This window comes from Phyllostomus discolor, chromosome 7, assembly GCF_004126475.2.
Source record: "Phyllostomus discolor isolate MPI-MPIP mPhyDis1 chromosome 7, mPhyDis1.pri.v3, whole genome shotgun sequence".
NCBI lineage: Eukaryota > Metazoa > Chordata > Mammalia > Chiroptera > Phyllostomidae > Phyllostomus > Phyllostomus discolor.
This window is the reverse complement of record NC_040909.2, coordinates 18,871,931-18,889,266: the sequence shown is the minus strand read 5'-3', so window position 1 is coordinate 18,889,266 and position 17,336 is coordinate 18,871,931. Positions and strand designations below refer to the sequence as shown.

The following is a 17,336-nucleotide window of genomic DNA, read 5'->3' as shown; positions in this document are numbered from 1 at the left end:
CAAGCAGTCCTTTCCTGAGAAGGTGGGAACATTTTAATTTCAGGACTGTTTCACATCCGAGTAAATGAGTTTTACAAGAAATAGTAGTAACTAGTGAAAAAGAAAGAACATGGTTGTGGAAGTAATAATTTTTCTGTGGTGCAAAACTGAAAACAAATTTTAAATATGCTTTGATTAACAAAAGAACCAGGTAATCAGCGAGGCAAAGGAGAAAAGGATGCCATTCAAGCTTTGTGTCAGCGGGGATATTTTGCCCAGCTGGACACCACTGGGGGCGGCTGCTTTGCTCGGTTGATGGTGTTGGAATTATAGAACAACGCAATTCATCCGGTCAAGGTGGACACGTAGGTAAACACACTTTGCCTTCTCACACAACTACAGGAAAAATTACAACTACACCACACAACTAGTATCATCCAGAACCATCAGAAAATCGAGCTGTATGGGAGTCTGACAACCAAGGATTTACAGAAGCCACATTCATCCAGATGGGTAAAGGGGGAGGAGACATGGAGATGAACCAAGAGACATGGAGGCCCAATGTGGCATGGAGAGGCGGCAGAATGGGTGGTCCCACATTCATGTGTGGTGGATAAAAACTGGGAAGGATACCTCAGGAACAAGGGATCCCAGCCCCAGCCTAGACCACACAGCCCAAGTTTCCAGCACGGGGATAAATCCTCACAACTCCTGACTTTAAAAACAGGAGGGGTTGGGAGGCAGAAGAAACTGCCAGCTTTTCAGAAGATCCTTATAAAGGGCCCACAAGAACTTAGGACTTATTAAAACCACAATGAGATACCACTTCACACCAGTCAGAATGGCCATCATAAACAAAGCAACAAACAACAAGTGTTGGAGAGGATGTGGAGAAAGGGGGTCCCTAGTGCACTGTTGGTGGGACTGCAGACTGGTACAACCATTATGGAAAGCAGTTTGGAACTTCCTCAGAAAACTAAAAATGGATCTGCCTTTTGACCCAGCAATTCCATTGCTGGGACTCTATCCTAAGAACACTAAAACACCAATACAAAAGAACCTTTGCACCCCGATGTTCATAGCAGCACAATTTACAATAGCTAGGTGCTGGAAGCAACCTAGATGCCCATCAGTAAATGAATGGATCAAAAAACTATGGTACATTTACACAATGGAATTCTATGCAGCAGAAAGAAAGAAGGAGCTTATACCCTTTGCAACAGCATGGATGGAGCTGGAAAGCATTATGCTAAGTGAAACAAGCCAGGCAGTGAAAGACAAATACCACATGATATCACCTTTAACAGGAATCTAAACAACAAAACAAAACAAAACAAAAAACTAGCAAAATATAACCTAAGACACTGAAATAGGGGATAGTCTGACAGTGGCCAGAGGGGAGAGAAGAGGGAATTTCAGGGGGGAATGGGTAGGGATTACAGGAACAAATTTGGAGGACACATGGACAAAAACTAGGGGTGGGGGGTAATGGGGGGAAGGGGGGAGGGTTGGGTGGAGGGGCTGGAACGGGAGTAGGGGGGAGAAAACTGTACTTGAACAATGATTGAAATTAAAAAAAAAAAAAAAAGAACTTAGGACTTACACAGATCTACCCCCTCTGGGGTTCAGCTCCAGGGTTAACAGCTGGAAAGGAACCAATCACATACAGGGAGAAAGTGAAGTGACTAGAAACAGGGCAAGTGCCAACAAGAGACAGCTTCTTCCCTGGCAAACCTCCAGAAGCCAAGTAGCAGCACCGTCCCCTTTCTGACCCTCCTCCCACACAGAGTTGCAAATCTGCGAAGCAGTTTGCCCCCCACCCTGGTGATCACCTAAGGCTCTGCCCCACACAATTTACAGGTGCCTTTTCCACAATAGGACACCCTACTAAGACAAGGAGTCAAAGCAGCTCTACCTAATACACAGAAATGAACACAGGAAGGCTGCTAAATTGAGGCAATGAAACATGGCCCAAATGAAAGAACAGAACAGAACTCCAAGAAAAGAACCAAACAAAATAGATAATCAACCTATCAGATGCAGAATTCAAAACACTGGTTATCAGGATGCTCCAAGAACTCATTGAGTATAGCAACAGCACAAAAAAAGACCCAGGCAGGAATGAAGATTACATTAAATGAAATAAAAAACCATCTATAGGAAACTAACAGTGAAGAGGATGAAGCTGAGAACCAAATCAACAACTTGGAACATAAGGAAGGAAAAAACATTCAATCAGAACGGCAAGAAGAAAAAAGAATTCAAAAAAATTGAGGATAGGGTAAGGAGCCTCTGAGACATCTCCAAATGTACCAACATCCAAGTCATGAGGGTGCTGGAAGGAAGACAGGATGAGCAAGAAATTGAAAACTTACTTGAAAAAATAAGGAAAGAAAAGTTCCCTACTTTAGTGAAGGAAATAGACATACAACTCCAGGAAGTACAAAGAGTCTCAAACAAGTTGGACACAGAGAGGCCCACACCAAGACAATCATAATTAAAATGCTAAAAGTTAAAGACAGAATCTTAAAAGCAGTAAGAGAAAAGCAGAGAGTTACCTACAAAGGAGTTCCCATAAGACTGTCAGCTGATTTCTCAAAAGAAACTTTTCAGGCTAGAAGGGACTGGCCTGCAAGAAGAAGTATTCAAAGTGATGAAAAGCAAGGATGTACAACCTAGATTGCACTGTCCAGCAAAGCTATCATTTAGAATGGAAGGGCAGATAAAGTGCTTCCCAGACAAGGTAAAACTAAAGGAACTCATCATCACCGAGCCATTATCACATTAAATGTTGAAGGGACTTATTTATGAAAAAGAAGAAGATCAAAATTATGAATGTTAAATGGCAGCAAATTCACAACTATCAACAACTGAAGCTAAAAAATAAACAAAGCAAACAACCAGAACAGGAACAGAATTATAGATATGGAGACCATTTGGAGGGTTATCAGCTGAGAAGGAGAAGGGGGAGAATGGTGTAAAAGTCCCTTTATGCAGGGATTAAGAAGCATAAATGATAGGTACAAAATAGAAAGGGTGATATTAAGAATAGCATAGGAAATGGAGAAGCCAAAGAACACATATGCATGACCCACAGACAAGAACTAAAGTCGGTGGGGGAGTGCTGGAGGGAATGGTGCTACCAGGCAAAGGGGGGAAAAGGGGAAAAATCTGGGACAACTGTAATAGCATAATCAATAAAACGTATTTTTTTAAAACAGATCTGCTTCAGGACCTTGGGCTTGTCCCTGACCTCTCAGCTACCTTATCTATCAAAGGAGGCTCAACTGAATTTTTATTTCAGGGTCCATTCTACCTACAGCGGTGGATATCATTTTTTGTGTCACATACACACAGGTGTGTGTGTGTGTGTGTGTGTGTGTGTGTGTGTGTACATTTTAAGTTTGGGATAAACTCTAAATAATTTTTCAGGGGAAATAAAAATGTAAGAGCTAGACATCTGTTCCAATTAAGTGATGGGCAAAAGAGGAATCATTATTCTTGCTTGAGGATTACATGAGATCCTAGGTTCTTAAAGCTTTATTTCCTTCTACATCAAAAGGTTGTGAAACTTAGAGGGGAAAAAAAGAGACAAAAGGACATTATAAAGGATATTCAGTCAATGATTCAACTCTTTTAAAAATCCTACTCTGGATAAAAGCAGAATACAATTGTGTATGTTTATAATGATCTCTCATATAAATGAAGAAGAAAAACCATAGAAGTAAAAAGATTAGAAGGAAATATAGCAACAGTTAGTGTAGCTGTTTTTGAGTAATATAAAGGGTAACTTTTCATTTTTATAATTTTCTGTATATTTCAATGTTTTTACATTGATCAAAACAATTTAATGCAGTGACATTCCACTTTATGAAGATGCTCAGGCCCCATGCTCTTCAATAAAACCATTGCCTATGGCTTGAGTTGGGGATGAAAGACCCAAGCTCCGGTCTCCAGACGCACGGTGTATAGTGGGAAGGAACACAGGCCCAGGGCCACAGGAGGGAGGGAAGGGGAAGGGCCAGTTGAGGGGCCAGAAAGTAGATGTGGGGGCAGTATCCTTCAGGTGAGGATGAGCATGGGCCAAGGCTCAAAAGTGAGAGGGAATAACTTCCCAAAAACAATGAGTGGTTCGTTTTGAACTTGGTGAGCCCAAAGGATGCAATGGGAAGGATGAAAATATAAGGCTAAGAAGGAACAAGATCTCAAGAACACCATGAATGACATAAGGAACTGGAGTTTTACCCTGGCCATTAGAAGGTTTTTAATTACCTAAAGACCCAGTCCTGAGACGTTTGAGGACCTTGATGAACCTTTGTCTCTATCTAATCTGTGGGGCTGGGTAGAGACCTCTCTGGGAGGTTTTCCCCATCCAACAGACTTTACCAAGATGACCAGGCTTCTCTTTTCCTAGGCAAGGAGAACACCTTCAAAGGCCCCCACTGGCCTCTCTACCACCTGATGAGATAAAAATCACAGAAAAGAGCCTATCTCCATCAATTCATGCATTTTAAGACCTTAGTCGAGACATTGAAGACACTGCTGCTGCAGGCTAACTTCTAGACCTCCCCTCTCACCTCCGTGACACAGGGTCTCGATAGCGCATGCTGAGGATCAGAAGTTCCAAAGGAGAGTCACTTGCAGCAGACATATGTCCTACAGTGGACAGGACAGCAAAGGTCTGAGTAGTAAACAACCAACTGCATAGGTGCTCTTGGTGAGAGGCACCTTCACAGTGCTCCTGTGAGGTTCCCGGGATATTTCTCATAGCATTTCTATCAAGAATGTGAGGTTTAGCCCCGGCTAGCGTAGCTCAGTGGATTGAGCACGGGCTGTAAACCAAAGCATCACAGGTTCGATTCCCAGCCAGGGCACATGCCTGGGTTGCAGGTCACAGCCCCCAGCAATCACACATTGATGTTTCTCGCTCTCTCTTTCTCCCTCCCTTCCCTCTCTAAAAATAAATAAATAAAATCTTAAAAAAAAAAAGAATGTGAGGTTTGGGCCAGATAGTGTCCCACGTTCAAGCAGTTCTTGAGCTCTTATGTAGAGTATAATATAATCTTCCCAATCTACATTTCCTCCCAATTCATTTCCAAAATATTTTAAAATTGCAGCAGACATTTCAGAAAATGTGACATAAAATAATAAGGATACCAGCTTGTTTTTATCAAAAAAAAGTGACTGCATTTTTGGACAAAAAATAAATTTAAAAAGATCATGCTAAATAGATCAGTTGCTTCTCTTTTAACTGAAATTAGAGAACCTAGGACATCTTCACCTTTATAAAAATTACAGGCAGGAGAAGAGGGGGTATTCTGGTAATTCTAGAATAAAAGTGTCAGGAAGAGGTCAGTTAAAAGAACTCATTTTAAAATAACACCAAATTTCAATAAGCATGTCCTCAGGTGAGGATTTGAAAAATTAATGAATAAATCACACGATATTTCACATTAAATAAGGGTATGATTCCATTTAAACGTTATCTTAAAAATAAATTATAAAACTAAGACATAGTTTATCCCACATTTAGCAGAATTTAAGTTGTAACTGTAACTGTAACAACCAGAAAGCAGCAGGAATAGATTGTGCTGACATCTCCCAGCACACTTGTTCTGGCAAAATCGTGTAACATGATCGAATCAATATCCTTGAATTCACTTTTGACTTTTGCGGCATGAAAAGGTTTATTTTTGCAAATATGTTAGAAAGATTCGTCAATTTTTCCTAATAGCATCTCCTGACCTTTGTTATTTAAAATACGCTTTTTTGAAGTTCTAGCTTTGCATCTTCCTTCTTAATATCCTCTTCTTCAATTCAAAGTTACTTTCAATGACTCCACACAACTCTACATCTTTAGCCAGATTCAGAATGTCACTTCACAAGTAGGTTACGTTATATTTGCACTGTATTATAGAATCTTCCCATTGTCTGGCACTCAGCAAGGAATAAACCAACGGAGAGGGGGCTCAGAGGAACGAATGAACAGAAGAGATATTTGAGTAGAGCTCAATTTTATAAGTGCTCAGTTCACTGGGAAATATGTCAATTTTGTGACAACTTTTACTTCTCTGCAGAACCTCATGACAACCTCATCTTGGATACCAAGCACTCTTTGTACTTTCTTTGTAATGTCGTCCAGATAAGATAAAACAGCAGACTCCAGTATAGACAAATGATGTTCTGGCAGCAATAAAAGCTGGAAGATCACAGTTTGCTCCCGTGCTTTGCCACACATCAAGATTCAGCACCATGCGCAACCCGGAGTAAACTTAGATTCAGAGGCGATACTTCACTTGCCCTTTGAGATCTGCCATGAGGTGTTTACAGCGTTACCTTATCTGACTCTGGATTAACAAGTCCTGTTTCGTTTCAGAGGCTGCCCGACAACCTCGTTTCTGAGAACAAGGCAGTGTCACAGGTCAGTCTTAGGAGAAGAACCCAGAAAAGAGGCATCTGGAACTGTGGGTTAGGGGAAGACTGCAGCTGGGGAGGGAGGAATAGGAGAGGAATGGCAAGAGCAACATCAGCTGGGCATAGGTCAAGAGAGGAGTTGGAAGGGCTCACATTCCTCTAAATTCCCAATCAGCCACACTTAGGGCAAAACGGAATGGCATAACATCCTGAACATGCCGAGCTTGTCTATGGCCAGGAGTGGACCAAAGTCCACACCCTCAATCTCATCCAGCCTTTGGTGGTCTCCATACAAATAGTTGATTTTACCACATTTTCCTTTATATTTGGGTAGCAAATAACTGTTTGGCTGTCCAGAGTAGACTCTGGGTCCCTAGGAAGAAAGGGACCACACATGCTATTCATCTTTGTATTTCCACCCACTCTTCCTTCTCCACCATTTGCTCTGTCTCTCTTCCTTGCACCTAGCAGATGCTCAATGATATGTTTATTGAATTGAATCCAAGTCTTCCAGTCAACACTAACTCTGATGTTCACAAAGGAAAGGCATAGTAAAACCACACCGGAAAAGATGCTGAGACATAATTCTTCAATAAGTCTAAAGTTAGAGGGAAAAAGGAAAAAAGATAGTCTGGCCAACTTACCAAGGTTATCTGAAGACCTTGAAACAATAGAAGACCTTGAGACTAAAGTCCTCTTTCACCCAACTCTGCTTTTAGAATAGAACTGAGCACATCAATCTGTCAGCAGCCAAAGGATGATATCAAAGGATGTTCTTGCTGTTTAACATTCCTAAATTCCTTCTCATACTATGAAAGCAAAAAGATCTATAATCCTCTCTTTCTGGTTTGAAGATTTCCAGGCACTGCTCATATTGCAAGCCAGTAACACCATCCAATATAAGATGCCTCATTAATCACTAAGAATTTAAAAAGGTCCTGACAGGGGATCTCTTGACTGCAGAATTGTTAAGATCTTTTTCAACTGTTGGATGCCAACTCTTACCCAATTGTTTTCCATAACAATATCTGCTTCTAGTGCCTTCCGCATAGGGACACAGTGAGGTCTTTGCATCTTCAATACAGGGAATCTGCTTCTTTTCCCCAAGTACCAACCTGACAAATAGCCTATTAAACACCCCTTGAAGAATCCATGATAGTTGTCATCAAATCATATTCAAGAACTTCATTTTTTAATAGCATTCCAGGCATAATTCTTCTGCCACTAATCACTGTCCTACTCTGTTCAAGCTCAAGAAAAATAATCCAGGACAACTTTAGGCCCTTTGCATGCTCATTAATCTTTCAACGATCTTTTCATATATTGTCAAGAACTAAGCATGGACCCAATTACATAACCTTGGTAAAGATTCTAGGCTTCTTATGTCCTCTGAGTTAGTGTAATAATCTTCTGTTTAAATCAAGTAAAAGGAATGACAGATGCTGTCCCAATCCTTGACTACTTTCACTGTCTAGTATTTAAATATGCAATACTAAAAACCCCATTCAAAGGATCTAATCATTAGGCCACCACTTGTGCGTGTATTTAGTAGCTGATTCATCATGGAGAGCCCATTAGGGAGATATTCCACTGGACCAAGTAGGAGCTTTATTTCAATCAAGGCCTTACATTATTAACATCACTCCTGTTTTCCAGGATAAGAGTGATTTTTTTTCTCATCTCACAAGGACAGAACTCAGATATCTCAGCCAAGTCTCAAAGTCATGGGGAAGATTCAAAGTTTCCACAGGCATCTTTCCAGCCAGTTCTGGGGTGGAGAGGGTCTGGGCCTCCCGGGAAGAGTAGGAGACCGGGTCCTACCCGGACTGACTGTCGGGGTCCCCCTTCACGTCTCACGGCGCAACAGAGCCAGGTCTCACACTTCAAGCAGACCAGAATGGAGGGAAGTTTCAATCCTGACCGCAGCCCAGCAGCAGTCAATGGCTCACCCAAACCCCCCAATACCTGTGGGAGAGAATCTAGAGAACCTGCCAACTCTTCCCTCTCTACAGTCCCACACTGCCCCTGTGTACAGAACAGGGCAAGCAAAGGAAAGAACATTTGATGTGGTCCTGGGGTGAAAGGTCGTCACCGGGCTGCGAGTGGATGTTACACACCCACCCTTTCGCCAAGGCGCAGGCTGGGGCGGCCCATGGTATCAGTCCTTGCACAGATGACAAAAGTGGACCGTGGATGTTGCCACGTGTTACCCATGTCTCTCTCGTAAAGATCCAGACAATAACCTCCTCCTGAGTATCCAAACTCCAGATAAGGAAAATAATGTAATATCAATGTTTCTCATTTTACCTTATTTATCATAAAATTCTACTAACTTCAGTAGCTAACCAGAATGATTTCAATGAGATTGTCTGCAATGCCTATTTATTCCTCTCCTTCTAAATGGCCCTTGTTCTGTTTTGTCCTTTAAATATGTTATATTCAGTCTTGTAAACTGCTGCAAACCACATGCGAGAGATAGACAGAATATGCCGTCCTTGGGTAAAGGTCTGCTTGTCTCTCCTAAGACAATCTTACCTGCATATGAGTCTGTTTTTCACCAAGGCTGTAAAGATCTCCTGAAATAGTTCATGCTGGGGATGTTTGCTGAAATTCCTCTCATTCTTGTAGTTTATGCTGAGATGAAAGAAACAGAAAAGTATTTCATGGCAAAAGTTATTTAGGCAGCTTCAAAGTTACCAAAGAAAGATCTCCTATATTCATGCAAATGTTGAAGGATTCTTGGATATTAATCTATTGCCAAAGGCAATTATCAGTTGTTAAAATGGGAAATAGAAATTCAGTTACAGAGCTAATAGTAATGATTACAGTCAAGCATATGTATTTCGTTTTACCACATTAACTAAATTATGTCCTGCAAACACTTAATAGCTACAATTGGTCAGAAGAAGGAAGAGGGTATGGGGAGAGAAAAAGTGACCGGGGCTCATTGTCGGGACAGCTGTGCAATAGGCAGATAATCGCCTCCCTTCTCTTTTCTACCCACCACAACCTCATTGGCTGCTATAGCTATTAACCCGGGTGGCTGTCATACATATTTCCTTGTAGAGAACAGGGATTTATTAAACAGCATCCACACTGCATCAACTGTGAGTTTTTGTGGTTGCTGATTGTGTGTGTGTGTGTGTGTGTGTGTGTGTTTAACAAAGTCTTGAGATAGTCCAGGTTCAGCTTCTTTTTCCTAATATTATAGCCATTAATGAGGTTAAAATTACCCCAAAACATCCCACTTCAAAACTGGGAGAGGATTGGTGATAATGCACCAAAGGGTCACGTTGCTATAGAATATATAATACAACATCTTTGTACATGGTAAAGCAGACAGATTTTAATAAGATCGACACCAAATAAGTTGTAATTACATAAACACACCGCCTCAGAGGCAGTCTCTGGACCCTTGTTCTGCCATCTGTACTGTTCTGCCTTCACAGGTATCAGTGGGCAGTGGGTCCCTAGCCAAGGCAGGTGAGGGTATAATGGTATCTGAGTTCGTGGACACTGGTACACTGAATATGTAACAACTGTTAAAGAATTTAGTGTTCCTCATTAAAACTATATTTTAAAAATATGAACTTGTAATATCATGTGATGTTTGGGAATTATTAAATTCACTGTCATAAAATGACAGGAAAATAAAATCTAAGCCAAATAAATAACTGATCATTCTAGAACATTCATATTGATATTTCATGCTATTCACTATTGACGTGGCATGCCAAATGACCTTAGTGCATTGTAAAACTGACCCAACCAGCTCCTGGCAGGGGAGTGGCCCCTGAGAATGTGCAGCTTCTAGAAGGTCTACAGGGTGACAGCAGAGATAAACATGGATCAACACTTTCAATGTTAAAAGTGAGGGGCAATGCCTTCACCTGAAGACCTCGGTGGTTTTGGCAGCCACCTTCTGTAGCCCCCACACCTGTCCACAGCAATGGGCTCTTCTGCTTGTCCTCATTGCTGGCGGGGTATGGACAGACCGAAAGCTGAAGGCAAAGCCTAGAGTCAGCCTGGCAAGGTCAACAACGTGGAACCACTTCCTCGTGGAGCAAATGCCAAATATATGTCATCAACGTGTCCTGAAGCTCCTCCCAGTCAGTTTCACCAGCAGCCATAAGTCTGTTATTTACACACTATGTCTGGGAGTGGTTTAAACACTAACCAAAATTATTCAGAATCCTCAATGTAAATGTTGGAATGGGTTTTAAATTTTAGCTTCCATGATAAACTTAAAGAAAGCTTTGGGCTAATTAGAATAGGTTGCTAAAGGCCAGGGAAATACTGGATTTCTTACCTAAAATTTTCAAGTTCAACAGCTTCTGTGGACTCGTGCCACTGACCTCGCGCCCTGTGTCCACCATCCTTGATGGCAGGCTCAGACTTCGTCATGCTATTTTGGGCACTATCGAAGTTAATGGCTGGGAGCTACAGAAATAGAAGCACAGAGTACATGAGGATAACAATTCGGCACAGGATAAAGAAAGTAACAAAATGGGGGAGGGTGGAGAGAACAAGTCTTTTCTCAAACCAATAGTCAGCAAGCTAGCTGTGTCAAGTGGAGGGGTTTTCCAAGATTTAATCACCTTTGGCAAACATTTACTCTCTCGACCTTAGGCTACTTCATTTTTCTTTACACCTTGTAATACCGCCTGTCATATCTTACAGTTATTTATGTATTTGCAGCCTCCCTTAATTAAAGTGTCAGTCGGAAATGAGCAGAAACTGGTCTGTTTCTGTTCGATGCTGTATCCCCAGCACCTCGAACAGCGCTGGACATACAGGTCTGGGCGAGGCCTAGGCATTGTAGGATATTTGGAAGTTTCCCAGGCAATTCAAACGTACAGCCAGAATGGAGAGTTTGGGGATCCAGCTAGAACACTCTGGTATAGAGAGGACCCAAACTGAGGGGTCACCATTTGTCCCTTCCATTCATTTGTTCTTCAACATTCACCAATCATACACGCTGGTGTTAGGGATATAAAGAAAAAGAAGATTCCAGCACTTTTAATTGGCCTGAACATCATGAAAATATATTATAGAATTCACCATAAGAAAGGTATGATGTGCTTAAATCAACCACAACTTGAGCATGTTCCATTTATACTGTGAGCTGGTAATATTTACATAATGGATTCTCACATTATCAGCATTTGAATAGTTTCACTTACCAAATATTTACCTACAATTGGGACAACCTTGAGAGCTGTTTCTTGTAACACATTAAAGCTGAGCATATAGCAAACAAATAGCCTATTCTTTCCAAAGTACAAAGGATGTTCTATAATTAGCTCGTTTACTGCATATGAAGTAAGTAGAGCATAATATAACAAAATAAAGGACTCAATTTTCAGGGAACTGTTCCATTCTACATATTATAATTATCAAATAAAGCTACAAGATGTTGCACTTGTCTCATTCCGCCAAAGTATTTGCCAGAAATCTGCATAAAAACATTTCCTCATCCAAAGAGAATATGTCTGACCTCCCACAGGGCAGTCAGCTTATAGAACAATGCATTATAATAGGATATTGTTCAATAGCTAACAAAAAAACCCACAAAAACAAAAACCTTAAAACCCTTCTTCATCATATGCTAGCCACAGTTGAATTCTCTCGAAATATTAATAATAAATCTTTCATCCTATAAAACAGGACATTGTCCCGTGGCAGTTGTAGGTTGGCCCACTGAGGTAACTACCATTTCATGGAAGAGACATCTGAGGCACAGAGGGGCTAAGGGACTTGCCCAAGGGTCACACAGCTAGCAAGGGACAGAGCTGGGATTCAGGTCCAGACAATCTCCCTCCCTCTCCAGCATTCTCAGTCCTCCAACACCTATCTGTGTATCTCCAACGATGAGAAACACTCTTAATTCAGCCTACTGTATCTTTTCTACTCTTACCCAAGGTTCCCTTCGTACCGAGATGAACATCTGTCTGCCTGTGTCCTGTCCATCTCCTAGTCCAGCAATGCCACCTTTCACAATATTTTAAAGGACCCAGTTGTTTCTTTAAATATCAGGTGTCTAGCTCTGGAGGGTCTCCCCAGACTCCATGCTATGAGGACAAACAACCTGTTCAAAGGCCTTCCACCACCTTGCCAGCCTTGTGGAGCAAGCCACCTTGGAAGTGGACCCGCCAGCCCCAGGTGACATTGACAGGGCCACAGCCTGGCTGACACCTGACTGCAGCCCCGTCAGAAACTGAGGCCAGGACCATGAATTTGAATTCATGACCCATAGAATGGGTAAGGGACCATAAATGACCACTGTCACTTTAAACCACTAAGTTTTATAATGATTTGCTATGCAGTGACAAATCCACCAGAGAATAAAATCAGAACCCACAAGTCCATACAATATAAATAAATGAATAAATAAACAAAAAGTAAAATGAAGTACGATAAAACAGTCCCCAAGTTCTGGCTCCATTAAACTGGTCACCCACCCTGGAAGGGACCGTGGATTTGACCTCTCCGTGGCTTGTGCTGCAGGTCTAACTCCTGATCGCCTTTCAGCATTCGGCTCCGACAGCCTCCCACGGAGCACCTGCCCACACATTCTGGATCGAGCTGTTCACCCACTCCTTGGTGGCATTACCGTGCTGATCTCTCTTATAGCACTTACCACGGGTTAGTGCAATGTCTAGTACACATCAGCCTCCTCGAATCTGACCACCCCCAGGGCAGCATCACACCTGTCTATCTTCGTGTTCTTAGCTCCTCTCACAGAGCCTGGCACATAGTACGTGTTCAAATGTGAGGCTGTTGAATGAACGCTCACTTTGTCCCCTGTCTCTTTGCTGATTCATCTAGTAAATCACCTGCAGCAGAGTTCATCCATTGGCATGTTCGTGGCAGACATATCATTTGCCAGATGATGTGGGAGACACTGGGTATAAGTAAGCAGGTCAGCCTCGGCCTCTGCCCTCAGGGAATTCACGGACCCATGAGGGCAGAGGAGGGGCTACACTAGCATAAGAACAAGCTGCAAAATTAGCAAACAAGAGCCTGTTGGGGTGGAAGGTAAAGGTAATAGGGTGGGCCAAGGATCAGGATGCTAGGCAGATTTTTACACAGTCTGGGAGGCAGAGAAAAACCGTATGTGCTTTAGAAACTGAAAAGCACCTGAGCAGCTTGAATAATATGAGTGGCATGGAGAGAGACCAACGAATGAAGCAAAGGGCCCTCCTAAAATTTTGACCATGCCACTTCTGCTTGGAAAGTTCAACATTCCCTGTTGCTTACGGGATCGAGTACATTTTTAGGTGGCCTTCAGGCACTGCACAGTTTCCTCTGGCTTTATTTGTCTCCACTTCCAATGGAAATGTCCAACCACCATTTCGCTCCAATGCCCGTTCTTTTCTCTCCTTCAGGTACCTCATTGTGTTATTCACTTCACCTAGAATGCCTTCCCTATTGATTCTACTGATGGAAAACCGGCCCGCTTTTCAAAAACCATCTCCTTCCCTGTGACTCAAACTGAAAGTTGGCCTCTTCAGTTCCCTCAACACCCATACACCCACCACCTGCACCACTCACTCAGGATTCAGGTCCTGCCACGTCGTGGACTGGAACTGGCTTCCCTGTGCGTGGCCGGTCAGGCCGCAAGAACCGTACCTCACACTCTGCCTTTCCACAGCATCTATCGAAACCTCTTCTGTTTCAAAGGCTTTTGATGGACCGGAGATGAATTGATTTTTCTTCTTCTTTTTTTTTATTGCAAACCCATTTCTCAACTCCCTATGGCTTTAAATGTAGGCAGGAAATGGAAATTCTAGCTCTAGGCAGATAACTTCAGGATTTGTGAAAAACCTCTGGTGAACTCTCCCACCAACTTTGTAACGACCCTGGAGCAATTCTTCTCCCTGAATTATCTGGTTTTACTGGGTGTTGATTATTCTGACCATGCTTAGGAGGATGTTGGGGGCCTCCATCTGCCTCAGCGTGTGTCTGTCCCTCCCTCTGTCACACTGTGGGACTGTCCCACGCAACAGCAGGCTCTGCTGTGCTGAAGAGCAAGCAGGACCAACAGCGAAAGCACAACACAGGAACACGAGGGAAAGAGCGAGGAAAGTGGCCGGGCTCATTAGTGATGCAGACGAAGGACGTCAGTCCTTGCGGTTCTCTGCCCAAACCCACAGAGGAGATTTTCTCTGCACTGGTTAATTGGCCATCTTGGCCCATTTGCAAATAACAGGCCTGGGCTCGCTGGACTAGAAATTCAGGCGAGCGGGCCTTAATCCCAGGCTCCCCTTTTCAAACCAGCTGCTCCAAGTCTCAGAGCCAAAGTGGGGCCCGCTTACGCATTTCAATGGGCAGTTAGCTCCGCCCGACTCTGACGCTACTGTGCTTCCCGACCCTTGTTTTTCCTTCTTCTTTGGCCCTGGTTTTAGTCAATGAAAGCCCGCCATACTCTACGTAGCTTTATACGTCTCTTCACACTCTTTCTGGAACCAGCAAGATATAAATAAATTCTTGATTTATTCCCTTCAATATCTTTCTTCTCCTCTAAATGTCTGTCTACACTATTTTATGGAAAGGAGAATAGGGTGTTCAGAATAAGATTTATTGTTTTAAAATTAAAAATGCATGAAAATTTTATAAACAGAATTAGGAATGAGTTTTGTGAACCCGAGCACCTGCACATAGTTGAACATAGTTATTTTCACTTCTTTTCTTAGAACCATCTACCTTCTCAATAATTCAAACATCACAAACATGTATTTTTGTGCGTGTGAAATATTTTATAAAAAGATATGCCATATGAACTTGTTAGACAACAAACAGCAAATTCTAAAACTGGTTAAGGGGGAGGAAGACTATTAAACTCACTTGAACTAAGCCGGCCAGGTGTTGAAAGGGGACACAACAGAGGCAGACCCAGTGAGCATGAGCTTCAACGCTGGGAAATTACAGCCCAAAACTGCCATTGCTGATTCTTTACTCTGGCTGGAGGGTTATCGTACACACTTATGTGGTGACCGATTCTTAAGACACAATTCAATTGGGCAAAAACTGACCAGGAACTCATGGGAGAGAGGATACAGTGAAGCAGAGGCGGAAGTCAAAGTGGCGGCATTGGGAAATCCGTCACCTTGCCAGGAACTTGGCCATGCAAACAAGTGTTTCCCAAACAAGGGAGAAAATAATGCTACGAGTGAAAGAGCATGCTTTCAGGAGAGAGGGGTTGGCTTCTAGAACGGAAGATAAGCGAAAGCTTTCTGTGGAGGTGGCATCATGAGGTTTGAGTCTTGGAAAGAGGTAAGATTTTACAGGAAAGAAATTTGGGAGAAAGGCAATAGCAAGTAAAAAGAAGTCTGACATTCTGGTAAGATCTCACAGTGAAAGAGAATGGAAACTACACCTAAAACTGCATGCTGAGTCATCCTGCTCCCCTTCCCAAGACAGAATGCGCTGGATTCGGGGCGATCGTTCCGCAGGTGGTGAGCAGTGAGCCAGGAGGACAACTGAGCAGTGTCAAGGTGAACAAAGGGCAAGAGTGACCACTGAAACAGGCAGAGGGGAGGAAAGGAGTTCCTGGAGCCGGGGGTGGGGGGTGGCATTAATAACAGAGGAGAGGGAACTGACAGGAGAAAAGGTATTCTAAAGCCACGTTTACTCCAAATCAATGCTTATTCAACTGGCTTTTGAACTGTACATCATTTAATTCCCCGAGTCATTTAAAAGGTATCTCAGTGGTTAGAAGCACTCATCGCAGAGAGGCAGTGTTTGGGGTCAGATCTATATCCTAGCATTAGCTGTCTGTATGATCTTGGGGAAGTCACTTAACCTCTGTGTGCCTCTCCGGTTCCTAATCTGTAAAGGTGGGAGCTTTGGTTGTTATTGCAGGGTAATGCAGGGAGAGCACCAGGCACATGGTAAGTGCACCCTAAAATGAGCTATCATTATTTGACCTTTACACGCCATCAAATCATTAGAAAGTCATTCTCCACTATAAATAAATAGATTTAAAATGCTGGAGTCCTCTGGTAAGTGTGGTTGCTATAACAAAGGCCACCACAGAGCTCTTAAAAAAATGGAACGAGAATAGCAAAGTAGACTCTGGAGCCAGGCCACCAGGGGTCAAGTCCCATCCCCACCATTTACTCATTCACAGTAAATGTGTGCTAAATAAGTGTCTTCTGTTACTATTACTAGCGTTGCTGTGTTGTTCCCCAAACTCCATGGATGGCCTTTAGTCTCATGACTCTCCAAAGTCTTAACAAAAGCAAAAGCAGACAGAAATGTTTAGAGATCAACTTCAAGCAGAGGTACCATTCTTTTTCTTTCTAATAAAAACATTAAAATGCTGTTATAAAAATAGCCACAGCTCACTCCTTTCCCCCTTTTTCGGTAACAGACAACGCGCAGCAAGTCTTGAGAGCAGTGCTGCAGCACATGAGTAGCATGACGGGGGTGAGGGAGGGAGAAGGGAAATGTGGTAAACAGTGTTCTGCAACATCAGTTGCCCTAGAGCTCTGAAGACTAGAATACCAAGCATTCAATGGGAGACATGCTGTTTCTAGAGCTTAGAGCTTCAGTGACGAGGACACGTGATAATAAGTGTAGGGTAAAGCAGGACTCAGGCATGACAGGAGAAGAGCGAAAAGGCTGTGCATGCCAAGTCTTGGCAGAACCTGAACCAGGTATGAGGGAAACACCTGGATGAAGGAACACAAAACACACGAAAGAACAAAGAGAAGGAGACGCGTCATTCATAAAGATGTTATACGGATCTCTGGAAACATGTGATTGCTTTTTTTCATTGATGCATGCACATTCATTGCAAACACTACCTGTTGTTTGCTTGACTGGACGTTCAAAAGGCACCGAAGTCTTTTAAGATCGGAATAGTCCCTAGGAGAAAGAAAAACACAATGTCAGTCAACAGAAGACTCCAGCTGAACCAGTCACGTAATCCACTGGTG

The 17,336-nt window shown here is 42.7% G+C and overlaps 1 protein-coding gene across 4 annotated transcripts in view; it reads right to left on the bottom strand.

The window, feature by feature from the left end:
- The window catches only part of NEK10 (NIMA related kinase 10), a 182,724-nt gene that overhangs the window by 149,248 nt on the left and 16,140 nt on the right, over window positions 1-17,336 (bottom strand). For all 4 annotated transcript variants that reach the window (XM_028518291.2, XM_028518292.2, XM_036030574.1 and 1 more), the window contains exons 3-5: window positions 17,205-17,265; window positions 10,703-10,833; window positions 8,929-9,027 (exon numbers count right to left, since the gene is read on the bottom strand). In XM_028518291.2, coding sequence (XP_028374092.1) covers window positions 8,929-9,027; window positions 10,703-10,833; window positions 17,205-17,265 — 291 coding nt within the window. The remainder of the gene's footprint in view (window positions 1-8,928; window positions 9,028-10,702; window positions 10,834-17,204; window positions 17,266-17,336) is intronic.